This window comes from Xenopus tropicalis, chromosome 4, assembly GCF_000004195.4.
Source record: "Xenopus tropicalis strain Nigerian chromosome 4, UCB_Xtro_10.0, whole genome shotgun sequence".
Taxonomy (NCBI): Eukaryota; Metazoa; Chordata; class Amphibia; order Anura; family Pipidae; genus Xenopus; species Xenopus tropicalis.
In genome coordinates, this window is record NC_030680.2 from 23734298 (window position 1) to 23761838 (window position 27541).

The 27541-nt window shown below is 42.8% G+C and overlaps 1 protein-coding gene across 7 annotated transcripts in view; it reads right to left on the reverse strand.

Annotated features, from left to right (window-relative positions):
- syt7 (synaptotagmin 7) overlaps positions 1–27541 on the reverse strand; it is a 202941-nt gene that overhangs the window by 18306 nt on the left and 157094 nt on the right. For 4 of the 7 annotated variants that reach the window (XM_031900275.1, XM_031900276.1, XM_031900277.1 and 1 more), the window contains one exon: positions 12404–12539. In XM_031900275.1, coding sequence (XP_031756135.1) covers positions 12404–12539 — 136 coding nt within the window. 7 annotated transcript variants of the gene reach the window in all.

Genomic DNA, 27541 nt, shown 5'->3' on the forward strand with positions numbered 1-27541 from the left:
TTCGTAGACTCCATTATTATCAAATAATTCATGGTTTTAAAAATCAACATCTTTTTTTCTGTAATAATAAAACAGTACCTTGTATTTGATTCTAACTAAGATATAATTAATTCTTATTGGAAATAAAACAATCCTATTGGGTTTAATTAATGTTTAAATGATTTTTTAGTAGACTTATAGAGGTAGTAAAGACTTAGTAGAGATATAAAGATCCACATTACAGAAATATCCCATTTCTGTAAAACCCCAGGTCCCAAGAATTCTGGATAACAGGTCCCCTACCTGCACTATATATCAAGAAGCTTCCTGATATAGACACACACTATCAGAGCTGGTTTAAAATGTTACTATGACCTCATCAGGATACGTCAGCTTCATTCCGCTAAAAGAAAGAAAAGCTAAAAATATTAGAACAATCCAAGATGGAAGGTCTATAGAAGGGCTAAAGAAAGGACATGCGTTATAAGGAGCTATAGGGCTTGACTAGAAAGGTGACATTGGCTTATAAAAGCAACATTGGCTCTAACTGGCAAGTCCAAAAATGACATCTATGTCTATAGAATTCTCCAACAGAAATGCACTGGTTCAGCTCACTAGACAACAGTGGCTTGGTATAAGAAGTTTTTTTATGGAAATATATAAATTGAAATATATAGCTCTTCATTGTGCAAATTAACCCTTACTACATTGACCTAATGTAACCAAAAATTGACATAAGCTTTCTTTATTCTAACTCCACATTTGATTGGCTGCCATGTGTTATTACAGTTGGGGTGATTTACACTGTAGGGAACTCATTAGGATGAGTACTCCCCAAAGTAGATGTTATACTCAAGCTAGCCATACTAAGACCTGAATGTTCGACAGGCTTGTGGTTGTAAGCGTGATCCTATATATTGAGTCCAGGCCAATAAACAGATCACATGTTTATTACTGTTTAGACCCATTGCAGACCTGATATGTCCTTACCCAAATGGCTGCCTGAACCCCATGCAAATATCAGTTGGGGAAGCCGTATGTTGCCCCCATAAATTTGCCAGTAAGATGCTGACTGAGCCAGGAGTGGCCGAATTGATGACAAATATCAGTTTGTGTATGGCCAAAGTCATTTGATAAGGTTATTTACTGCAAAGTATAAATATACAGAGGTTGGTTCTGTGATGAAAGATCTGGACATATACGCGCAGGAGACTGCAGGGATATTACATTCAATTCCATTTCCAATGTACATTTTCTTGATGGATTACAGCGCAAAGCCACACACAAAAGATCCAGCTATGTTATTCTCCTGCAGGTATTCTTTCCAGTGTCCAACATATCTGAATGATGAACTCCTTCCAAATAATAAAGGAAAGGGCTCTAAACTGACACAATAGAAATAAGAAACCTATTATGGGTGCACGCATTTTGAGTTAATTCATTAGAACGTTAAAAAAAACTATCTAAGGAGCTGAGAATTACACCACCCCCCAAATCAATTCCTATCAGAGTTTGTTATAATAACCACATTATTTCCATTGGTTATAGCACCATGCAAATGCAATCAGTAAGCTCTGCAATTTTTCTCCTCATCCCCACGGACTTGTCATGCAAAAACTCCAACAGCACCGGCTTGAGAAATGAAATCAGGGAAAATAACTCCTGTTCATGTTGACTTTATGGTTCAAAAGACCAAGGTGAGAATGCATTCTGGGATAAGAATTGCCCTGCAACTGATCATAACTGTTGTGTTGGATGTTCTATAAAAAACATAACTCTTGTAACCAGTGTAGCAGGAAGTTATATGCCACAGGGGTCAGAAAGTAGTAGAAGACCTGACCTACAAGATTCTACATGACCCAGAAGATAAGGTTCTCAGACCAAGCAATGACTTTTGAGTCTTCCCACAATTAGGGCTGACAGATACATCATATCCCTTTATTCCTTCCATTCTGGTATGGGGTATAGGTAGGTTTATAAACAGTCTTTATGTTCTGTGGTTAAAAACTACTTTATCTGCTGTATGACCAATATCTACCACTAGAGGATAACCCAGAAAGAGATTGCCAGCTTCTAGACCATGTTTCAGGAAGCAGAATAATGGAAACTGTGAATGATTTTAGAGAGCTCCAGGAGATCTATGGAAGTCAACTGAAGATAGAGCAGCAAAGTATTGGCCAAGGATACAAATGGGTATCGGCATCTATTCTCAATGACCAAGGCTTCAAGGGTGGGCTTAGTTGCATTGTGAGAGGACATAATATGCCTTATCTGGTTCCAACTAAGAGCTCAGATGTCAGGGAGGTTCATATATGAAGGCAAAGGATCTGAGCCATTTGGGTTAATGTTGAAGGGCTGCCAAAATTCTTCTAGACTGTCATGAATTTTGTTAACTACATCTGAGTCAGAGAGAAACCCATTTAACCACCAGTTTGGGTGGCCTGAGGAAGGTGTGCAATAGGTCCCCTTCGAACTTTAACAAACAGTAAAGTCATGAGCTATGTATTACTTATGTTGTTTAAAGGCCACACGGGCACATTCCCCTCCTGAAGTAACCGTAGGCAATTTTCCTATGATACAGTTAACCAACAGCAATCAATAATTAATTATCTATGATCAGTCTACTGCAGGTATAATAGTAAAACCAAATATCCATATGGTTGCTGTGGGTTACTACAATGGGGCACAGGGTAAATAAGCATGACAACGTACACGTCCCAATCCAAAAAAACATCTTTCTCACCTTCACATGGATCTGCATGTTTAGTTAGCAATACTGAGTTAGGAGGGCTATCCCAAGGGGCCCCAGTTATCAGACCACTGGTCCCCTGGGCCCTGCCACAAATTACACCCAAAATATAAAAACAAATACCCTGTGCACACATTTTCATGCCTGGATCTGCCCTGGCCACAGGTGATAAGTGGCAATACACCGGTCCAGCCGGCTCTTATGAATGGGGTTGCCAGCTTTATAGCCCAAAGATTCTAGCTGCATCAATAGTGGGGATTTCTTTGGACCATAAAAGGCTAGATGGGGTAAATGGGGAGAGGCAATGATGTAAGAGACGTCATTGTTGACGTGTGGGGTGGATCCAGGAGACCCAGGAGAATGTGTGCATTTGATTCTTTTGGAGCGACTGTGCTGCACCTATTGACACAGACCCCTGCAGCCTGGAGCTACTGCCTGCTTCAGAGGTGACAGAAACTGCTCAATAACAGTTACATTTACAACTTGAAATTCTTGAAAAAAACCCACAATGGTCCAATCTGCAAACTCACACCCCCCCCGCCCTCACAACTCTATGAACATACCAGCTGTAACGCAACCTAACACCATGAGATGGCACTGTGTAGCTGCTCCATCTGTCCGTTATGATTGGCCGGTTCCTTATAGGCTATAAATGTTAAGGAGAGTGAATTTTAAGGTAACACAACAGAGCTGCAGAAATTCTGTGTGACATACAGGTGGGAAACTTACCCCGTTGTTGTGATCTTTGTCCCTTTTAAAGCAATATCAAAAATCCATTTTGTTTTGTGTGACGTTTAATAAAGTGGGGCAGTTTTAAGTAAAAAGGATTTACTTACATTTTAAAGAAGTTATTAGTTATCACAAACAATTGGTGAAGCCGTCTTCCTTACACTCACTATGCAGCAGTTGTGCCATGCTTTATGGCTGATACTATTCTATTAGAAGCTCACTAGGCTAACTCAGCGGAGGCCTGGAGCAGTAGCAGGGGGTTGGGCTCAGCCAGTTAGGGTAAGTGTTACCTCCTGTCCGGTTTTGGACAGTATGGTTTTTACCAGCTCTGGACCCCAGTAGGGGCTCTCCCCTGATTGGCATGTCATTTGACCAATCACAGGCTGCTGTGTCATTGCCAAACCCTGTTATTGACCCTTTCCCTAAATGTCACTGGCCCGCCCCTGACTTTACCAGCTCCACCCCCTGACTTCAACAGCTCCGCCTGCATTCAAGATTGAAAAGTAGATAATGAGATATATGTGCATGACATCTTTTTCATATATATACTGTATAGTTATTATTATTTCTTTACATGTGTTTATGTATTTAACTATTTTGCTGTGAATTCTCTATTATTAATACATTTATTTATTAATAAATGAAACATTTATTTACAGACACAAGCAACACACTCATGCTGTGAGTCCCTGACAGATTTCCCATGCTCTAATTGGTTGATTCCTGCATTGGTCAGCAGTTTGCAATGCGCTACTGACAGTGGTGTATCTACTTTGCTCCTGGCGCCCCTGCAAAAAATATCTCCAAAAGAGCCGCAGTGTAGCCCCTTTGAATGTTTCCTTGCATATAAATCCAGCTCTCCGGTGTGGAGTGGGGATTTATATGTAAAATGGAGAAAGCAGACACCATGGTCCGGACCCCCCCTCCCCCCGTGACTGCTTCTTCTATCGTTACGCCACTTATGGCAAGTTAGTTAGGCAGGGAAGGTACATTAAGAAACCATTTATATCTTGAAACTGGGCAAGTACAGATCAGCATACACATGGGGTTGTTTGATTAGAATCAGGACAACCAGAAGCCCTAATATACAGCTTTGTGTGTACTACTCTATTACCATGGCTGGAGTGTAGCTGGTGTGTCCAAGGGCTGCTGGTTAAGAGAAGTGACACAATACCTCCATGCCATGATATTAATTAAGCCAGCCCAAGAGATTAGATTCTATTTTGCAGGTTAGTTTACCTTTAAATACAGTTACAGTTCTTTGAACTAATAAGTAGTCATGAAGCTGGACGCATGTGCTGCACAGACTTTTTCTCAGGAATTGCCTGACCGACAGGAAGAGACTCACACAGTTGGATACCCCCGTGCTTAGACAAGCTGCGGAAAGATTTAAATGGACAGCAACTGGGAAATGAAGCAAAGACGGCACAGAGCAAATAAATCAGGTAAATAGGTAGAGTCTTGATGGCAGAGCACAAGCTCAATCAGTACTGTCTTGCCTTAATGCATAACCTCCCCTCAAGCCCTGCCCGAAGTTGGCAGAAGTAAGTATAAATCCCCTGCCAACCCCCTCTGCTTGTCTGTGTCTGAAGACAAGGGGCTTTAGGATGGGCATCACCTCTATTATATGTCACTTGTCAACCACTTGCACTTCAAACCTTGACAGGTGCTCTACCTTCAGCCTTCTTGGCAGCTGTACTCAGAACACTGGAGCAATTATTTTTTGACATGTTTTCCAGGAACATTTTGACACGTCTTCAATATTCAGATCTTAATGGAGGCACTAAAAATATAAGGGCTCGTGTACGATGTCCCACGCAGTGAGAAAAGTGAAAAAAAGCGCACAAGCCAACATTTTTTTGTACTTTGCCAACTGCGTGTGTCATTGTGCAAATAGTCGCTGGCCTCTGCGCAATATTGGGTTAAGCAAGCGGAGTGGGAGGTGGGGGGGGCATGTAGGTGTAGGTTTCAGAATGATGCACAAGGTAGGAGTGGCAGGATGCACAGCATCGGAGGCCTCTTCTTACTGCCTTTCCAAAGGACAAGGCTCTGCTGTGCCCTTCGCTGAATGCCAGATTTCTTATCATACACACAGTGGAGAGCACAGACTTCAAGGGGGTGCAAGTGCTTAGGAAATGAGCACTAAGGGACATGCTCTTGCACTTGTGTCCCTAGGGATCATGAATAAGCCCAATAATATTATAGTGGAAACTTGTAGACCAGGGATCCACAACTTTATTTTACCCATGAACCACATTCAAATGTAAAAAGAGTTGGGGGGCAACACAAGCATAAAAAAGTTCCTGGGGGTGCCAAATAAGGGCTATGATTGGCTATTTGGTAGCCTCTATGATGACTGGCAGCCTACAGGAGGCTCGGTTTGGCAGGACACCTGGCTTTTATGCACCAAAACTTGCCTCAAGCCAAAAATTCAAAAATAAGCCCCTGCTTTGAGGCCACTGAGAGCAACATCCAAGGGGTTGGTGAGGAACATGTTGCCCCCGAGCCACTGGTTGGGGACGACAGTTCTAGACAGATCAATGTGGAACATTGACATGTTGATCCTTCACTTTAGCTGTCTATATACCAGAAGGTCCACTTATTTGCTAAGGATACTAAACAAGGGGATCTTTACCTGAATTGGCCATTGGTACCTGGGCTGATGCTATTGTTTGGCCACAAGGCTAATGACTAAGAACAGTTCTTTTTTTACAGGATTCCCTGGAGATGCTAAAAACATAATATCATAGTAGGAACTTGTGATAGAACAGTGTGGAACCTTGGAACAAACTGTGACTTTGATCCTTTGTCTTTAGCTGGCCATACATCAAGGTTGCCGAATAAGGGGTTCATTAACTGATTGTGCTGAGTTAAATGGGGCTAATACAATGGTGGCCAAAGTGGTCTTTGATGGGATTTTCAAACCCACCCTGACCTGTTTTCATTCACATACTTGTCAGGGAAGCCATCCGTGTGCCCAATACATGGCTTAATAAACTACAGACATGACGTGATGGTTCTACCTTACAGTTTTTAATCAAAAACTCTTCATCCCTTGACTATTCTGCTAAATTATGTAATGTCTCTATAAAAAGCTTTGGTTTCACAGACCTACCCCTAACCTTGGCCTCACCACATACCAGCCTGAAAACCATCGATAGATCTGCCTGAAAAGCAATCCTTATTAAATATTTAATTGAAATCTTTCTCTTCAGAACCTTGACCTCTAAACCGACCCGCTCAAAGACCTAATCTCTTAGCTTGATTGATTAACTTCTTTATGGCCTAATTGTTCAGCAGTGCCCATTGGAAAGCTATAAACTGGCATCGTCCATCAGTTCTCCCTGTATAACCTGGCTGTGTTAGGTCAACAAAGAGGCGCAGCTCAGGGCCCCCGTACATAGGAAGGTGGATTTGCATTTCACTGAACCTGTCAGTTCACTGTTATGTTTCTAGTGATGCTCCGTTTGTTGTTGGCTACTGGGCCTTCCCGCTAGGAGTTGTCTCAGGTAATAACGCTCAAGGTTTTCCGCCTCAGCTCTCTTTTGATGCTCCTCTGAGCACTTGTTGTTAGCGGGAATGTGTAGGAGGCATGATCTGGTTTACTGCCAGACTAATGTTACCAATATATCCCCATCAGCATACTGAGCTTGGTATATACCAAAAGAAAAACATTTTCAAGGGCATAGAAGGTCACACAATATCAAGCATTTCTAATTAGAATTCATCTTGTCCAGGTGGACAGTCAGAGCACAAGATAATCTCCAAACTGTCACCTAAAGTCCAACCTGGAGAGAAGGAGTCATTTAAACAAAGGGGCAACGATAATAATGTTGGACCTGATGTAGATGGAAAAAAAGTGTATCTCCTGATCATCTAGAATAGCCATTTCCAACATCACTCTGCAGAGACGTTGATTTATGTTCTGCGCCTGAGCACTTACGGGCCATGACTCTCTCATTTATGCCAAAAGCTGTTTATCCTTAAAAACGGCCCAGGAAATAAGAATGTCAGTGAGTAATGAATAAGGGAAAGATGGCGGAACCTAGAATGTATCATTGCTTCTCCGTATTGAACATATTCGTATTAGCCACTCCATCACGGCTCTGCGATCCAGCGCCCCAAATAACTCGTTTCATTGGCTTTTAATGTATCGTTTAATATCTCTCAAGTAATGTTTAATGTCATTAAAAACAGATATGAATATATAGTTTTATTTCTTTGCTCAGGGTAGCAGTAATGTATATAAATACTGAGGCTTAATTACAATGGATCCCCTTATTTTCTAACAAATATATTTTCCCACCTACATTTCTGTGATATCTCCTTCATATAGTACAAACGTTGGTCACGTGTTAGAGCTTTTCTCTGTCTAAAGAGACTGCGATTGTGGTTTCCATCAAGATTTCTTTTTGGGAATCTGAAGCCGAGATCGCAGCCCTATATACATCCCTCTGAGGTTTCCATATGATGAATACATCTTTTTTCCCCCCTAATGTTTAATGCACTAAGGGTTGAATTTCTCAAGCAATGGTTATTTAATCTCTTTTTTATCAACGCCGCAGAAACTCTATCTGCCTTTGATTGCTCTAGAAATAGCTTTTAATGAGAAAAAGATGGATTACGGGGCACTGTTTCAAGGTTTCTTTCTCCTTATTTCTCCTATTTCCTTACCCCATTCTGCCTCCCCGCTTTATAGATCGCTCTCTCCCTTACACTGTATTATAACAAGGTCCAAGCTAATGCCCATCTCAGCTGTCACTGAAATACAAGCTAGGGGTGTTACAATGGGCTGTTATCCCAGGACACATGCCCCAGCAATTTCTAGTAGCCCAGATGTTTGGATGACTGGAAATTAATATTTTTGGGCATTGGGCAGAATCCAACTAAACTCCCTGGGTCCCTGGGGCCATGTGTCTAGATACTTTGAGTTTGATTTGACTGGTGAATGGCCTATCTAAGCTTATTCCTGGCAATACCCATTGGAATGGCCTATCAAAGACTATTCCTGGTAAGACCCATCTAAATGGCCTATCAAAGCTTATTCCTGGTGATACTTATTGGAATGGCCTATCAAAGACTATTCCTGGTGATACCCATCTGAATGGCATATCAAAGCTTGTTTCTGGTGGTATAATACATGCTGGGGTCAGGTAACAAGTTTACAATTGTACAAAGTTCCTGAATGTAGTGTGTATATGACCCCCTGAAGGGGTGCATTATGGTAAAAATGGACAGATTGCATTGTATTTGCTCCCCCTGGAATTTCCATAATCTAAAGATTTTGCTCCCCCCCCAGTAAAATCATTTTAGACATTCTGGGTCTTGGGGAATATGCAGTTGTGCAGAAATGGATAAAGTCGTTGCCTGAATTGACCCCAATTACAAAAGGTGCTTGTATTTCCCTATAACTGAACCTGGCGTTGTTGAGCCCACCCTTCTCCTGTTCTGAATCTCACACAAGTGTGTCTTTTGACACAGGAGAACCCTGGAGCCACCACTGCCATGCAGGGTCCTCACTGTTGTACCCTCTAAACAATCATGTGCAGATGTCACTTTCCTGCCAGTCACATCATTTACAGCACAAATAGTTTTGATTCACCCCCTCACCTCAGTGCCACAATTACTGCTTTCTGGGTAAAAAAAACATGAAAGTGTCTGAAATTGCACTTTCATGCCCTTGGGGTCCTCTTGGTCTCGTATCTTTATTCAAGCACCCTGCTAGAAACTCCTTAGGGCAATAACACATGAGGTTGCCCTGGGCCTAATAATCTATTTATGTCTACATGGGCATATAATTAACAGCCCCACAGCTGGACTGAAAGCACATGCATTTTCTCTCTGCTGTAGCCAAGCCTTCCCTGATGCCATATCTATCTACCCAGTAGCAAATATATTTTTTCTCATTACATTCAGACTTTCCCTTTAATTGCTTTCTGTTGTCATTAATCCTAGCATCTAAATGACTGTATAGATCTTTATAGGCATGCAATAAGCGCAGCTATTTCATTTATACCACATCCCAGGACTTGATGGCTTCCTGACAGCATGTACTTTCCGCTTTGCTTTCGGCTGACGCGGTTGCGCATACTGTTTGGGAAGCTACACGCTACAGACTCCTGACATGTGAGCTGCGAGGGGAACGCATTTGGTGGGCTACTGTTTTATGAACTTGATTAAAAGATAATGGTGTATAGAGGCAGAGAATAGAGGACATGCTTTAGTGCATCTTCCATTACTGCTTATCTAGGTCTTCTGTCTAGACTTTCCCATTACTTTTCCCTTGACAGGGAAAAACCATTAACCCCCCAATGAAAGAGATGCAAACACAAAATAATGAAGGAATATTATATTCATTGCAGATTTAGAGCTGCGTATGTTAAAAACAATGGCACCATTTTTTTGTGTCAATAGGACACTAGATGGTACCAGGCACTTAAAGGTCGGACTTAGATAATTAATCATAGAGCGTATGAATATCATATGGGACCATTTTTGGTTGCAACCCAAAACGCTTTTAGAAGACACAAGTGAATATTTGAAGTGGTTGTTCACCTTGTAGAGAGTGATTTTCTGAAACAATTTGTAATTGGTCTTCATTTTGTATTATTTGTTGTTTTTAAAAATTTGTAATTGGTCTTCATTTTGTACAGGTATAGGACCCATTATCCAGAATGCTCGGGACCAAGGGTATTCCGGATAAGGGGTCTTTCCGTAATTTGGATCTCAATACCTTAAGTCTACTAAAAAATCAATAAAACATTAATTAAACCCAATAGGATTGTTTTGCATCCAATAAGGATTAATTATATCTTAGTTGGAATCAATTACAAGGTTCTGTTTTATTTCTACATAGAAAAAGGAAATCAGTTCTAAAATTCTGAATTATTTGATTAAAATGGAGTCTATGGGAGACGGGCATTCCGTAATTCGGAGCTTTCTGGATAACGGGTTTCCGGATAAGGGGTCCGATACCTGTATTATTTGTGGTTTTTGAATTATTTAGCTTTTTTTGTAGCGGCTCTCCTGTAAGGAATTCTAACAGCTATCTGGTTGCTAGGGTCCAAATTACCATAGCAACCAGAAATTGATTTTAACAAGAGACTAGAATATAAACAGGAGAGGGCCTGAATAGAAAGGTAACTTATAAAAAGTAACAGTAATGATAAAATTGTAGCCTCACAGAGCAATAGTTTTTGGCTGCTGGGGTCAGTGACCCCCATTTGAAAGCTGGAGAGAGGCAGAAGAAGGAGGCAAAAAATGATAAAAACTATAAAAAGAAGAAAAATGAAGACATAAAGGTGAACCACCCTTTTGATTTATCACGGGAAACCAAATGATTCCACAAGATGAGCAATACAAAGGTACTATTATTCACTCTGCCAGGGAGATCCAGATTGGCTGATTGTTTGAAAATGCAACTCTACCATCCAATCATTGCCACTGGGTAAAAAATGCTGGTCCTCCCCTGAGCCGCTGTAGAAAGTGGAATCCTAATGCTAAAAGATAAAGAGGTGTCTATTTCCTCTCCCCCAAACACAAGGGGTAAAGTTGAACCAAGGTAGAAGGTAACTCCATGCAACTCCATTAATAAAACTACCAGGGTGTGAGGACGTCCCACAGTATGTAGAATGCCTTGGATGTGACATTAGACCTCCATGTCTCTATCTCCTACCAACAGTAAGAACCATACCTGTAGCTAGAGGTTACTGGGCCCCACAGCAAACTAGTTTTGAAAGCCCCCAGAATAAGTAAGTATTGGCAGTTTCACAAGCACAAATACAACTTACTTATCAGTCATGACCTCACTGGACCTTCTATATCCCAAATCCCAGTAGTTGTAGCCTCTGCTTCCCCTGTCCTTATGCTCCTGCCACCCTACATGTACAGTACTCTTGATAATTATTTTTATTCCAGAGCCCTGCCAACCCTAACCTTTCATCCAATCAATATCTGCCTTTTTTTTAATTCAGGTAGTTTTTGTTGAATATAAAATATGCATTACAGTAGTTGAGATATACAGTTCAAACATGGAATATATGACCAGTTTACATTGTCAATAAGAGTTTTTCACAGAGTAAAATGCAGAGTTTTTCCAGTGTTGTGTTATAAGTTTTTTGGCTGGGAAAAGTGCTTCAGTGGTAAATATACGATGATATTGATTGGTAGCAGTTTTGCCAAGAATATTTAACAGGCAGGCCTTTGGGGTTCTAGGGGGGGAAGTCTGCAAAGTGGTGGAAATTAACCCTTTAGTGGAGCGTTTGTTAATTTAGGACAGCAAGCGATTCCTGCATATTACTGTTGATTCTCTTTTGTGAGCAGATTGTTGAGCTTTTTTTAATTCTAATATACTGTAGCCAAAGGTTGTTTGGTATTTCCCTGGTTTGTCTAAGTGCTCTAAAGGATACCATGCCATTTTCCATCCACACATCATCTACGGTCTCGACTCCCCTGTATCAATATCTGCCTTTACATGTATTTGTACATTTCTCCTGAATCTCTCTCTCTCTCTGCTTCCAAACATGTTCTCATGTCTCTTACTTTCTCTGCTTCTGTGCCTCTACTCCGTGACTTCATCCCTTGTTCTTCACCCCATTAACTGCCACCCTTCTCTTTCTCTTTCAGTAACTCCAACAATCATTTCCTCTGTATATCTAGATTCTTTGTCTATCACTTCTCCATACAATTTCTTATCACTCCCTCTTTATCTCACTGTATCTGCTCTTCTTGCTCTACCCCTATCCTTACAGTTTCCTATTTTCCCTTGTGTGTTTGCTTTGGGTCGGTGCCAGAGAGAAGCCAGTTCCTCTCCGTCCTGCGGATGCTTATTGATTCAGCATTAGAATCTGGCACGGTAGGCTCGTCAGGGTGACCTCCACACTCTGCAGGCCTCACGTTAGGTGAACATGCATAAAACAACTTGCCAGAAAGTAAAGAGTCACTTACCATGAGCATCTCACTCGTCAGAGAGTTCACCAGATCGGACACAGAAGCATGTTGATCTGTTTTGCGATCAGGATCTTCTGACTGCCCTTGCCCCGGCACTCCTGACGCACTTGTGGTTTTACCACCTGTCTGTAATCTTCAAAAAGAAACAAGAAATCAAAAGCTGGTCTTAAAATCCATATATCCAATGCTCTGATCTGGGGACAAAACCTGGGGCCCCAGAAATGGACTAGGGTAACCATTTCAACTTTAGGTTAATGTGGCACTTGCTAGGTATTTTTGAACAGCAGAAACCAGTTTTATGTTGAGTGTCAGTTCCTTGGTTCCACATAACACAGTCACATGACTTCACTCCTATCAATAGACTTTAGTTTGTTTCCAGGACAGGGTGTAAACTGTAAGTACTGTATTAGGAGGATGGCACATGGAGTGGTCTCAGGCCCAACATTGCCTCCTTTGCTTCCCTTTAATGCCAGCTGTTATACATTGAGGAGTCCCAGCTAACAGAATAGGACAACAAAGGAAAAGCAAAAGAGAAGGACTGAAGTGAATTATAGACTTCAGATAGGAGGGGGGAGGCCCCCCAAAGACAAAAGGTATTGTTTTAAGCTTGGAGGACATTGTTGTCCGTATATGAGCATTCTCAGTGTTGTGAAAGTCTCCTTTGGGGGACCAGACCTCTATTTAAGGAGATTGTAAGGTTCTCCATTTCTACAAACCCACCATTTTGTTCCTTGTCTCTATTAATATCAGGACTCCAGATTTTCAGTATCTAGCTATTCCAAATCCCGTGCCAGGTACACGTGACTGCAGAGATGGATGTTTCCTTTGGGGGAAGAAGGATTTTGTGTGTTTGGCGCTGACTTTTAAAAACTGCAGTAAGCCCAATGCTTAAAACCACTCTGTGTGCCAGAACCCAACAGTAGGTACAGTTTGACATTAATCCAAGTGCTTTTATTCATTTGCTGCATCTAGAATGCCAACCAGTAGGGAAGCCTTCCTAGCACTCAATTAGAAATGACATTTTCCACAGGTGTCTTAATAAGTCTATAGTTACATAACTGTCTATTGTATGTCTGGTTGCCATAGACACTCGTTACTTAAGCGCTTAATGAGAGAATGAATAGAATTACTATTTGTGTGTGTAATACACATATATGATGGCTAATGGCAGAGTCTGGATACAGCTGACATCATAAGATCCTTGTCTATTGGGGTACAGAAAACCAAGGTAGTAATAAAGGATACATCTAAGATCTCAGCACTACCATGTTTTCCACCGAAAGAGAATGACTGACTAGGGATAGAGTCTTGTGAACTCCTATCTATAGAAGTGGTGAGTAGAAGTAGAGTTTTATAAGGCCTATGGCACACATAGTGATCTCAGGATTTGCCCACCAGGTTCTGCTTGGAATTCCTGGAAACGCCAGTACTGATGTTGCTACAAGCATCTTGCCTGAAAAGCCATTTTTGAGCAATTTTGGGAAGGAATGGCCTTCAAATTGACAGCGATGGTGGCTTTGCTCAATGCCCACTGCCACCAATGGGGAAAATATTGCCCGAAACACCAAAAAATCACTATGTGCACCATTGGCTGAAGGCATTTAACTATTATCTTACTACAACTGTCAGGCTTTGGAAACTTTTCTCTGCTAGACTGATTTGTTAAGAAGGCTTGGCTGATCTCCTCCTATGTATTGTATGAAAATTATAATCACTGGTTGGCTTCACTTTGTATTAATTGAATTAACATCTTCATCTATAAGAACAAATGAATGCAAAAATATAGCAATTCTAATTTTCAAGACTTAATTATATAATTAAGGAAAGAGGACTGAGTTGAGGGGCGTTTTAATGCAGTGGAAGGTGGAACCAGCAAAGCGATGAAGTTAACATGTGTTTAGTTATCATATGTACGTTAGCAACGTCGCAATGTTGTATTTGGGGAGCTGTTTATAATGAGTTACTTCCAAAATCCCCCTGAAAGCTTGAAATGTGGGAGCGGCAGTTAGAGGCTGGATAGAGAGGCCGCCGGATGCACCACTGAGACTAGCAGAGAGTAGGACAGACTGAGAACCTGCATGCACAGGAGAAGCACAGAGAAGCAGCCAACAAACAGCTCATAGAGTTACTATAGAACAAGAGAAAGAGACACGGAGTTACATAGTATGGGCACTCAGCACTGGTGAATCACAAAGCCAGCAGGTAACATTTTCTCTGCCCTGTTAAAAATGGGCACAATGGTTAAGAGGGAAAAGGCGGGTGAGGAAAGTGAGAAGATGAAGGTACAGCTGTGTGTGAAAAGGAGAGACAGGTCAAAGTTAGTGAGTTAAATGACTGGCTATAATCAATTGAGGTAGAGAGCAGACAGGAAGATAGCGGCAAGGACACACGGACACACTGAAGAGGCAACATGTAAGGCTGCAAAACAAGAGAAATGTTTAATAGGAAAGGACCACATCAACAATGATTACAGCTGGGCTTCTCTGACAGACATGTCTGAACCACATCCATTATCTATTTAATCAGTGAGCAAAACAATTCCTGAGCATTGAAAGAGTTCATTGGTACAAATGCAGGTTCATGAGCCTCTGGGAAGGGACTGTGGCTGTGGGATAGCAGGTATAGTAGGGAGAGATGGTGCCTATAGTAGAAGAGGGGATAATAGCCTCTGGGAAGGGACTGGGGCTGTGGGATAGCAGGTATAGTAGGGAGAGATGGTGCCTATAGTAGAAGAGGGGATAATAGCCTCTGGGAAGGGACTGGGGCTGTGGGATAGCAGGTATAGTAGGGAGAGATGGTGCCTATAGTAGCAGTGGGATAATAGCCTCTGGGAAGGGACTGGGGCTGTGGGATAGCAGGTATAGTAGGGAGAGATGGTGCCTATAGTAGCAGTGGGGGGATAATAGCCTCTGGGAAGGGACTGGGGCTGTGGGATAGCAGGTATAGTAGGGAGAGATGGTGCCTATAGTAGCAGTGGGATAATAGCCTCTGGGAAGGGACTGGGGCTGAGGGATAGCAGGTATAGTAGGGAGAGATGGTGCCTATAGTAGCAGTGGGATAATAGCCTCTGGGAAGGGACTGTGGCTGTGGGATAGCAGGTATAGTAGGGAGAGGATGGTGCCTATAGTAGCAGTGGGATAATAGCCTCTGGGAAGGGACTGGGGCTGTGGGATAGCAGGTATAGTAGGGAGAGATGGTGCCTATAGTAGCAGTGCGGGGATAATAGCCTCTAGGAAGGGACTGGGGCTGTGGGATAGCAGGTATAGTAGGGATAGATGGTGCCTATAGTAGCAGTGGGGGGATAATAGCCTCTGGGAAGGGACTGTGGCTGTGGGATAGCAGGTATAGTAGGGAGAGATGGTGCCTATAGTAGCAGTGGGATAATAGCCACTGGGAAGGGACTGGGGCTGTGGGATAGCAGGTATAGTAGGGAGAGATGGTGCCTATAGTAGCAGTGGGGGGATAATAGCCTCTGGGAAGGGACTGGGGCTGTGGGATAGCAGGTATAGTAGGGAGAGATGGTGCCTATAGTAGCAGTGGGATAATAGCCTCTGGGAAGGGACTGTGGCTGTGGGATAGCAGGTATAGTAGGGAGAGATGGTGCCTATAGTAGCAGTGGGGGGATAATAGCCTCTGGGAAGGGACTGGGGCTGTGGGATAGCAGGTATAGTAGGGAGAGATGGTGCCTATAGTAGCAGTGGGGGGATAATAGCCTCTGGGAAGGGACTGTGGCTATGGGATAGCAGGTATAGTAGGGAGAGATGGTGTCTATAGTAGCAGTGGGGGGATAATAGCCTCTGGGAAGGGACTGGGGCTATGGGATAGCAGGTATAGTAGGGAGAGATGGTGTCTATAGTAGCAGTGGGATAATAGCCTCTGGGAAGGGACTGTGGCTGTGGGATAGCAGGTATAGTAGGGAGAGATGGTGCCTATAGTAGCAGTGGGGGGATAATAGCCTCTGGGAAGGGACTGGGGCTGTGGGATAGCAGGTATAGTAGGGAGAGATGGTGCCTATAGTAGCAGTGGGGGGATAATAGCCTCTGGGAAGGGACTGGGGCTGTGGGATAGCAGGTATAGTAGGGAGAGACCTGTGTACGGCTCCTGTAAAAGGTTGTTTGACTGGGGCCCTATAGTAACTAAAGGCAGTCCCAAATGCACTCTAGAGGTAAGCTAGGTTCTAGGTTCTCTTCATTCTGCCTATTCCCATGTTCTGTGGCAGAAAACCTGCGCCATGCCCATTTGTTGCCATCCAAACTTTCACGCCCCCAATTACAAGTCTTTCAAACGCACCTATATATCTATGCCTAAACCATTTAACTAAGCCTCTCTATATCCCCATGGCATGCTGGGAGCTGTAATTCAGCAGAAGGGTCACAGCTCCGCTCCCTATGCTGTTTGCATCTCACACCTCTATGTCTAAAATTCAGAACACTCAATGGTGACCCAGTTAGATCTAATGAAAGCCCCGTGCTTTGACTGGTGAAAAGTCTCTGGAAATAACACAGAACCCACTCGCTTGATAAATCATCTCCAGAGAATAAAGGAACGTTTAGGTTTTTTCTCCCATACCATGATAAATTTAAGCCGGTATTAAAGGAAAGCGCTGCTGGAATCGTTAATGATGGCTGCCCGCGGTGATCTCAGGCAGCTCCATCTGATTTACAGGGGGGAAGAAATGCCTCAAACTGGGACAGCGTGTGCGACTGGGAACGGCAGCTTTATTGGATGCCTTAATGGCATTTTAGGGAGGAGCTTGTGTTCCTTGTGTTATAAATTATAAATTAGTGTTTGTGAGCAGTCGGAATTTGAAAAAATAATAAGAAAAAAACAGAAATGAGAGGCAGAAATATTCCAATTACAGGGAGTTGTCTTCTGAGCAGCAGGAGAATTCATTGGGAGATGAAGGGGGGGGGGGGTCCATGGTAGAAAAACAAGACATACACACACAAACACACATACACACACACACACATACACAAACACACACACAAACATACACATACACAAACACACACATATACACACAAACACACACACAATCCTCACTGCACAACTGGACACACACAGAATTTGTCCTGCATTATAAGTAACCCAAGGCTGTTCTCTGTTTATTCCCTGTTCTGGTTCTGACCCTAGTTCTGCTCAGCTGGGCAACTGGGGATAAATAGAAAATGTACTTTTTATATCCATTTATAAGAAACATATATCTACATTTTTCTGCATACAATACAGTCATATTAGTGTTATACATATAGTATTCCACTAATATAGTATATTATATACAGGTATGGGACCCGTTATCCAGAATGCTTGGGACCTGGGGTTTTCCGGATAAGAGGTCTTTCAGTAATTCGGATCTCCTACCATAAGTCTGCTAATGAAATTATTTAAGCAGTAAACCCAATAGGATTGTTTTGGCTCCAATAAGGATTAATAATATCTCCTTTGGGATCAAGTACAAGGTACTGTTTTATTATTAGAGAGAAAAAGGAAATCATTTTTAAAAATGTGATTATTTAATTAAAATGGAGTCTATGGGAGATGGGCTTTCTGTAATTCGGAACTTTCTGGATAACGGGTTTCCGGATAAGGGGTCCGATACTTTTGTATATATATTAAATCATGATATTTAAGTGGCTTTTTTACTGGTTACCTTTGTGGGGGGGTGTCAGGCTAACTCAACCCTACTTGAACTGGACTGGGGTGCTGCCACTTTAGGGGCCCTCCTACCCCAGTACATCTGCCACCATAACCTGTTTAATAAAGGAAGTCTGGGGCCCCAAACTGAGAAAAAAAACCTACATAAATCAGGAAAAATGATATATATTAATGGTTGCAAATGGAACCCGGCTGCATTCTCCATCAACTGGTTTCTGTGCAGCCATGCAGAATGCATGTAAAGGAGCTGCTAATTAGTTTTCAGTACGGCCATTACATGCCTCCAGTTTTATAAGGTTATGGTGGCATACCTCATTTCATTGGATCCCCCCATGCAGAAGCGCTGCCAGCACCACCTTTAATAATTCATATATCAGATAAACCTATAAAATGGCTAAATTTAGTATAATCCGATGCAAGGTGTTATTATGGTACCAGAAGTAATTTGCCCATTTATTGGAATATTATACAGTTATTCCAGATGATCATAATCACTGGGGGGGGGGGCAAAATGTTAGACACATTCCCCCCCAATGATTATTGTATGGAGCACCGGGTCTCCAAGAGTATCCAGGAAGAGGAATAAGATTGTGAATAACCACTCCAGGCTATTAAACGGCTTGTTCATGAAGAGAGTGCTATTCTGGTTGCTAGGATCCAATTTAAACTAGCAACTTGGCAGTGGTTTGAAATGACAGGAATATGAATAGAGGAAGCATAAATAGAAAGATGAGTAAAAAAAAGTAACAATAACAACAGCCTCATAGAGGAATTCATTTTTGGCTGCAGGGTCAGTGACCCCCATTTAAAAGTTGGAAAGAGTCAGAAGAGTAAGGCCAGTAATTCAAAAACTATAAAGGAATTGCTGAGAATAGGCCATTCTGCCTTGTTTCTCCCCAAAATCCAAGCATTATTGCAGATGCCCACTATTAGCATTTAAAGGTGGGTATTTCTGAATTCCTTCTTGCCCTTTGCCTTTGCGCTTACATTTATTAAAGAGCGTTACATCCTTCCTTGGTTTTTATTGGCCGGCTCTCTGTTAGTCCTCCATATTGCTTTGTGACGGGCAGGCGTGACTGAATCTGCAGTATAACTGACACCATCTCGCTTCTGTTCAGTTAGCAGGGACATTTTTTTTTGCCTCCGAAATAATTGCGTAGATCCAAGGCCATCGCCCGAAAGGCCCCCCTGGGTGCTGCGCATGTATCTGTCGCTTGTTAATATCACATATAAAGCCTGTTTTGTCGTTAACCTCAGTGGATTCCTGCTCAGAACACGCTCATATTGTCTCTCTGGCCTTGAGCAGCCCAGGCTGAATTCTGTCAGGCTTTTCTGTGTGTAGAAGAGATTGCTGATTCCCCACAATATTCAAATGGAATTTTCTCTTCTGAAGCATCAGTCACTCAGTACAAAGTCCAGACTCCGGTTCTATGCACGGAGAGAAAGCTTCCTCTGTTACCCAGCCGCCCTACCAACATCAAAAATGTTCCGTGTTTATGTGACAAAAAGTCACGTGTTTCGAAGGATTCGGATTCCGTTCGGCCAGGAGCGTGAATTTGGCCGAATCCAAATCCTGCTGAAAAAGCCTGAATCTTGGCCGAATCCAGAACCGAATCCTGGATTCTCTGCATCCCTAGTGCTAATGACTCACAAATGCAGCAATTATCAGCCCTTGTGCCTGTTGGGTTTTGGAGGTGATGTCATAAAACCAAGGTCTGGTACCCCATAGCAACCGATGTGCAGGTAGCATTTATTAGTCAATGGTTTCAGTGGTCAATGGGTTACTAGACCTACCGCAACTCTTATTAAATGACCCCTAACAGAGATCTGTGTATTGGTTTAACAGGGTTTCTGTACCTGTAACTCATAAGGGCAAACAGACTATACGGAACCCTGTTATCAAGACCACCAACAGTAACTACTAAGTCAGCAGCACCCCAGGAGGCACCAATTATTAGCCCACAGGTCACCAGGGCCCCTTAAATTGTGGGCCCTGAAAACAAGTAACATTGGGCTCCAACAGAAATAAATTGCCCCTAGCATGCATGGCCACACCCCTGATCCACCCTGTTCACTCCCTAATTGTACCAAACCTCAACACAAACCACATAAACTCATTTATTATTCATATATCCCATCTATGACTCTTTAGCTGTCATTGGTTTTGGTGGGGACTGAGAACTGCCCACCTTGTGGCCTTTCTAAAGCTGCTGAACTTCAACACCAAGGACAACCTCATTATTATTGTATCCAACCTTTGTGAGGAACACCCCTACTGTAACAGCAGCTTCAGGCTGGTCTAAGCGTTATTGTCACCATCTTGCTTTTCAGTACCTACTAACCCCAACCTTCCCACCAAGGGAGCAATATGTGCATGACCAAGGGCCCTCCTAAATGTCTTTTTCTCATTTTAAGCTCTCTTGAGGGGGTTCTATACTAAATTGAGTCCTTGCTGAAAGCTTGAGACCCTCCTAAATGTCTCTTCTATCATCTGAAGCTCTTATGAGAGAGGTCTATGTCCCTCAAGAAACACTGAGGTGATAGAACAGAGCTTTAAGGAGGGTGCTGAAGTAATATGGCTCTGAATCATTTCTGAGCATGCAGAATAATGACTAGTTAGAAATGTCACGATGATCTAATATGTTAAATGCTTCAGTGAAGTCAGACAAGAGCTGTATGTTTTACACAGCAAACTCCTAGGGATTACGGGTGGGTTTGGTCAATCCATGCACATTAGCAAGCAATTAGCATGTGAGCTGCAACTGTAATTAAAAGCCTTGTCTTTATCATCTGGGAACCAGGGAACCTAGGGCTCCCTGCAAACCTGATTTGAGCACTAATCCCTTAAAAACTGGCAAATATGGTGTCCCAGGAGATTAGTAACGTGGTAAGATGATGTCATGCTCAATATACACGTTTATGAGCAATATTATGGGCTGGCAGCGCAGCAAGACTTGAAAAGACCTGAGCAAGGACTTGATTAAAGATTTTTTTCACGTAAACAGATGACAAACTGTGGCGTTCTGAATATACGGCATCCCAGAATTCTTAGCAGCTATTGATTCATCATTATAAAATCTGAGTGATACCAATTCACATTTGAGTAGGGCCTAGACCAGACAGGACCATTTGCAGGGCTGGAACTAGGGGTAGGCACAATAGGCACCGGTCTAGGGCACAACGATGTGGGGGAAGGGGGCCCCAGGCAGGTATGTCTTCTGCCTACCCCTACTCTGTGCTCTGTTGCCCTCACTGCTTGTCATTGGGGGAAGGGGGAGGATGCATAATGCAAAGTATGAAGAACACTTCAAGGCTGCAAATTATGGATATTACAGAAAGCAAAGAATCCTATGGTTTAAAGTAAAGAGGATTCTAGATTTTTCTTATGTTATGCTGATAAGGGTGAATATGTATCTAGCTATGGTAAGTTGTTTCCAGGTTGCTATGGTAAAATATTAAATTGTTATGCAAAGAGCAACTTTACATGACATTGAGACTTTACATCAAGGCAAGCTGAGGGTATTTTAGTTCTACTATAATGTTTGCTCTATAGCTATAATGAAAACAATCATCTGATTGATTGCTGTGGGTACCAGGACCGAGGCCAACTGAAACTGACTTCTGCTAGCCCAACCTTTCTGTAGCATCTTTTTGCTAAAGGTGAGTCAATCCAAATACCTAACACGCAACCTCACAACTGCCCAGTACCCCACAGAACACAGGCTGTAGGTCACAAAAGCTTGGGGCAAGATGGCAACAGTAGAACAAGATGGCTACATTAATACTTTATATCCATCTTTACCAGCCTGCAACCCTTTAGAGGTTTCAAGTGAAACTCCAGCACCTATCAGTAACTCAACAGAAAGCTCATGGGTCAAGTATGGACAGCCCTGCTTTAGATGAATAATGGGCTTCACACAAGGTTCTCTGCCACTACTAAAGACAGCCCTGCTCATACATCGGGTGTGCTTGTTTCTATGGACAAGGTGGCCCAAATCTACAACTTAGATACATGCTACACAACATATTCGCCAATGCCTTCCAAGGCAACCACCTGGCTGAATTTAATCTTCAGTGATCCTTAGGCACCCCTCCTGGTGGTATGTTTAGTGTATAACATCTGATATTCAGCTTAGCAGCCAGGCATTCGTACAAGCATAAGTCAATGTCTACGCCAAGGTTAAATATTCTTGCTGCACTCTGTAGAAATATGTGTATATTGCACCTTGTACGCCTCCAGCTCATATATGTGTGATGAGCAGATTTCCAGGAGAAGATGATGAGGATCCTGAGAGAGCAAACGGATACCTGCAGAGCTACTAACTTTCTATTAGCCGGAGGGACAGTGCCTTCATTACTGCGAGTCTGAACATGACGGTATTCGTGTGAAATGGAAATACCAGCTCTACAGTCCATTAGCAATGATCAGCGCAATAAATATCTTTTCAAACAACTTGGGGAGCAAAAGTGTGTTTCATCCATCATCGGTATTGACATCATTGCAGGTCAGGGATAAAAGAAACGTTTAGCAGTAGAACATGATAGGATTCTTCATAAATTCACATTCCTTGGTCCTGATCAAGGTGACCTTTGCTAGAGATGATTCGCTTATAACTTCCCTACTTCCCTTTGTTACCTGAAGGTGCATTTTCATTTCACCCAGTTTGCTTTAAAGGGAAAATATACCAGTGGTTTGTGGATTTTTGCTGCAAGCTTCTCTTTGAGGTCCTGTATTTGATCAGAGCACCCCTTAGTGCATAAACTGGATGCCACTATTCACCTTTTGGCTATAAAATAAATGTTCATCCCCGATTTGATCCTATTTGATCTAAAAGCTGGGATTGGAGGAGCTTGAATAAAAAGGCTACTCCCCTCAAACAATTTAAAAGCCACTGGCCTACTTTTTGAAACTATACAATTTCAGTAAAACTATAGGGCAGGGATCCCCAACCTTTTATTCCCCTGAGCCACATTCACATGGAAAAAGTGTTGGGGAGCAACACAAGCATGGAAAAAGTTCCTCGGTGTGCAAATATAGTGTTATAATTGGCTATTTGGTAGCCTCTATGTGAATTGGCAGCATATAGAATGCTCTGTTGGGCTTTACACTGGGTTTTATGCAACCAAAACTTGCCTCCAAGCCAGAAATTCAAAAATTAAGACTTACTTTGAGGCCACTGGGAGCAACATCCAAGGGGTTGGGGAGCAACATGTTGCTCAGGAACCACTGGTTGGGGAACACTGCTATAGGGAATAAGTCATTCAGCCATTCTGATTAGCCCTCCCACATTCCCATAATGCACCAGTTTCCCCCCACCCATCAAATCTGCCCTGTTTTACTTACCTGTTAAGAAGAAGCAGAGGGTAAAGGAGCCCACCACCCCTACACCCCTTCGCAAACTCCTCTTCATGCCCCTTTACAAACTCTTACCCCCCCCCCTCCCCGATCACATACCTGAAAACTTTTGGCTATTTCAAAATGATCAAGTTGGGTCCAAAGATCCCTGGGCAGGCAGCAGCGTGGGGTCAGCTGGACCCATAAGGGCTAGGGCTCACTGGGTTTTCTCCCAGTGCCCCACTGGCCCAGTCCAACCCAGTTGATGGACACAATCATGCGCCATTAGATCTTCTGTTGTACGTGACCGTAGCCAAGTCCAGATTAGCTTTAACTGGTGGTGCAAGATGGCACCCTTCAACCCCACTGTGCTACTCTACTTCTTCTCAACAGGTAGGGAAAGGGCAGATTTGGCTGATGCTGGTTGTTGAGAGGTTAGGGTTTTTAGAAATCCTACTTTTTCTGTGGCTTTCATTCTTGTATAATGGCATAAATAATAATTTAATAAACCTTTATTAATACATAGAGGGCCGCCATATTAATTCCTCTGCCCAGGTAAGGAAACATCATCCACAGAATCATTCAATCCTTCCGTGCCCCATTGATCAAAATATCTGTCACATGCTTTCATGTGCAATTGAGGTGCGGCGATGGGCAAGTAAGATGGCCATTGACATGGAAAAACAATCCCTTTTTCCCAAACACACCGTCCCTTCAACAAGTGTGGGCGACGCGTTGCTACAAGGGCAGCCCAATCTGTATTTTTATCATCCCAGATCCGTGTGTATAAATCTTCCTCGCATGAGATGTCATAACATCATCAGCAGCCGGTGCAGGTGTAAGAAGTATTAACACCCACAATTCCTTGGGGAAGCAAGACTTAAATACATCATCCAACTGGCTCCAGCTCTGGGCCCCTGTGCATTTGGGAAGAGGCGCGTGTGACAGACTGCAATTCAGTGACAGCATAAATGTGTTAATATATGTAGCGAGGCAAGGGAGGCATAAAAATAACCTCCGAGTGAAAATTGGAGCGCTTAATTAACACAGTGATAACATAGAGCTGCTTTTCCAGCCACATGTCTGCACTCCTCGTTCTCATTTCACACCTCTCAGCCCGAGCGAATCCAAGGCGACAGCTCCTGCCGATGCAGCCTTTGTGCTAGTGATAAGGCTTTTGTTGCTCCTCTATGAATGGAGAGCGGCCTCTGTCCTCCAAATGTGCATGGGATGCTCACAGTCCCCCAAATTCTGATGCCTTGCCTTTTGGAGTAGATTTAATTCACTATTTATATATCATTTTCTCCTTATATGGTAATATTTCAAATGATATTTTTATTATATCTTGCCTCTTCTTAATAACGTGTGCCTTACGGTGGCAATACACTGACCACCCCTTGACCCATCAGTCCTTATGCCCAAATGGAAGGATACTGTATGATGAGCCAAATGCTACTATTCCGTTTGTATCTTAGAGTGGGATAGGGCCCCTTCATGTCAGAGGGGGCCACAGGAGAAAAGCTGAGGGGCAGGTACTGGTTAAGGCAGCTCCCCTTTTGCCGAGTATCCCACTGACAGATGCTCTCAGGGGAACACTGTGAGTTATAGTCCAACAATTGAAGTATTACAGGTTGGACATCTGTAATTAATGTCATTTTTCCCCTCTCAGCCAGAGCCCCATGCTTCCTGTAATCCTGGCAATGAACACCCACAAAATCCATTATGGCCTTGCGTTGCTTTGAGGCCTTGCACCTACAATGAAAATATCTTCAGCTCCTTCCCTTGTCCTTTGCTCCATCACAAACCCAGCCCTGCAGCAAGTGATGTCTGATCTGTCTCCTCACTTACTTACCTACATCCCTACTTATGGCTATATTAATGCAGTGTTGTGTTGTTAATACGACAGTCCCCGGCTCCTTATGCTCTTAAACCTGTCTGGCTTAGAGATTAACCTGCCAAGGAATCATATAAAGCACCAACAGGGCATTTCAGACTCAAAGGCTGTTTCCCAGAGTGATGTTATGTAATGTTTAGTTGTTATAATGGGTTTATGGCTTCATGCTTGAAATCCAGGGAGAACAGAGTTGACATAAATGTATATTCTAAAGGTCCTTTAGGTCTAGTTTTATGTAACATCTTCAATATAGAAGATAATGTACACGATATAGGGAATCATTTTCCATGTTGTAAAATATAAAGATTTTAGGTCTCCCTGATGCCGTGGGGAAACTAGTGGTTACTGGCACCCACAGCAAAATCATTTTAGGGCCCCCATAAACAGTAACATACCTACACCCCCGCAAATAAAAAAACTTCGAGGGGCCCCGCACATACTGCCAGTGTCGAACTGGGACCCCAGGGTCCTACCAGAAGACCTAGACCATGGGTTCACTCTGCAAACCATTTTTCATCCACTTCTTACTCAGTCACTATATTTTCCTAGTTTTTTATATACTATAATCTATTCTTCTGTATATTTAGTTGTTTCATTCCCATAGAGAAATAGGGAATGGCTATAAATTAGACCAAATGGCTAGAAGCAGGAGGGCCCACTGACACCGGGGCCCACCTGGAGTTTTCCTGGTATCCCTGTGGGCCAGTCCGACATTGCCTTCTGCAACCTCTATCTGCTGCCCTCTGCTCTCTGGTAGGAAAGTGGCCCAGGAGGGGGTATTTCTACACAGCTATAGTAGAAGCAGACCCCATGGCCCGGACCCCCCAGGATTGCTTCCTCTAAAGTTACATCACTGCCATTAAACTTTGGTAATTAGGTTTTTCTCAACTATTAAATTTGCCCAGCTCCCCCTAATGGCACAGGGTATGCTTATTCTTGTATTGCTATGTTCCTGCTCTGATAAGTACCATCATGATGACAATTATTCTTGCTTTGTGACACTTGTGGTTATGGAAAATAATGACTAGACCATGGTAAAATATGATGATATTAAAAGTCACTTTGGAGTTCCATGGCCTTTACGTGGAGGTAGAACTCATCTGGGGTCACATGGCCCCAAATCACATGGTTGGCACGCTCCATTCCATAGAATCAGTACAAGTACTCAGCTGAGCATTTTTGCACAAGAGAGACCATATATATATACATAGGGAATTTCAAGGGGCGCTGACCTTGGTTATGTGATCAATTTCCTACATGCCTGATTGGTTTACCAGCCAATGCTGTGTACAGGCCCACCTACCTGTATGACCAACGCCATTAAGGAATGGCATCAAACCTCCTGTGCCAGGTCGGGTACATCAGCTAGTATTATTATAATATCTATATATTTTACATGCTATTCATGGTTCCCGTGCATTCTAAAATTATTTTGAAGGGGAATTTGTATATCATTTATATCACTGTATTAAAGTCACCCTAATTGGCACACACACACACACACACTTACACACACACACATACCATAATGATGACAAACTAGCAGATGTGACAGTATAATAACCTCTGACCTTTCAGCCTCCTGTAGGGAGGGCACAACTGCGCTCCCCACTCCTACCTCTTGTCGCCCTGAGTGTTCTGGTTCTGTTGCGAGCCATTGGTCTGTAGGTCAGGGATATTTGCAAAGTCGTCCTGCTCGGAGAGACCCAGCACCAAGGAGAGCACCACCATGCGGCCTTCCCTGACCGCAAGCAAGGGGACAGGAGAGAAGGAGGGAGAGACACAAGGAAGTAAAGTGAGAATAGCAAGAATATTAATGAGCCAAGATCATGTACAAAGTGATCTGAGAAACAGCAGAAAGTGTTTAAGGTGATAAAGGAAAGGAACAAGTGTGTGATGGAAAACCAGGTGGAGAGATAAAATGGAATTTTTGGCCAGTGCAGAGAAACATGTAGACCTTCAGACTCTCCAGGACTGCTCCAGGCACACCAGCGCCCGTTATTAGCAATTTTGAGATACTGAAAGTTGTAGTTCAGCAACAGCTGGAAAACCACCTGCTGAGCAATCATTTCATTATCTACCACATTACATTACTTTTGCCTTTAATGCTCTATTGTAACCTCTATTTCCTCTGCCTCCTTCTCCATTTTTTATTCATTCTCTTATTTTTCACCTTCAAATCTTTCAACCTTTCTTTTCTTTTTTATCTCCCAAATGTACCATTCATCCAGTTCATCTGTATCTTTCT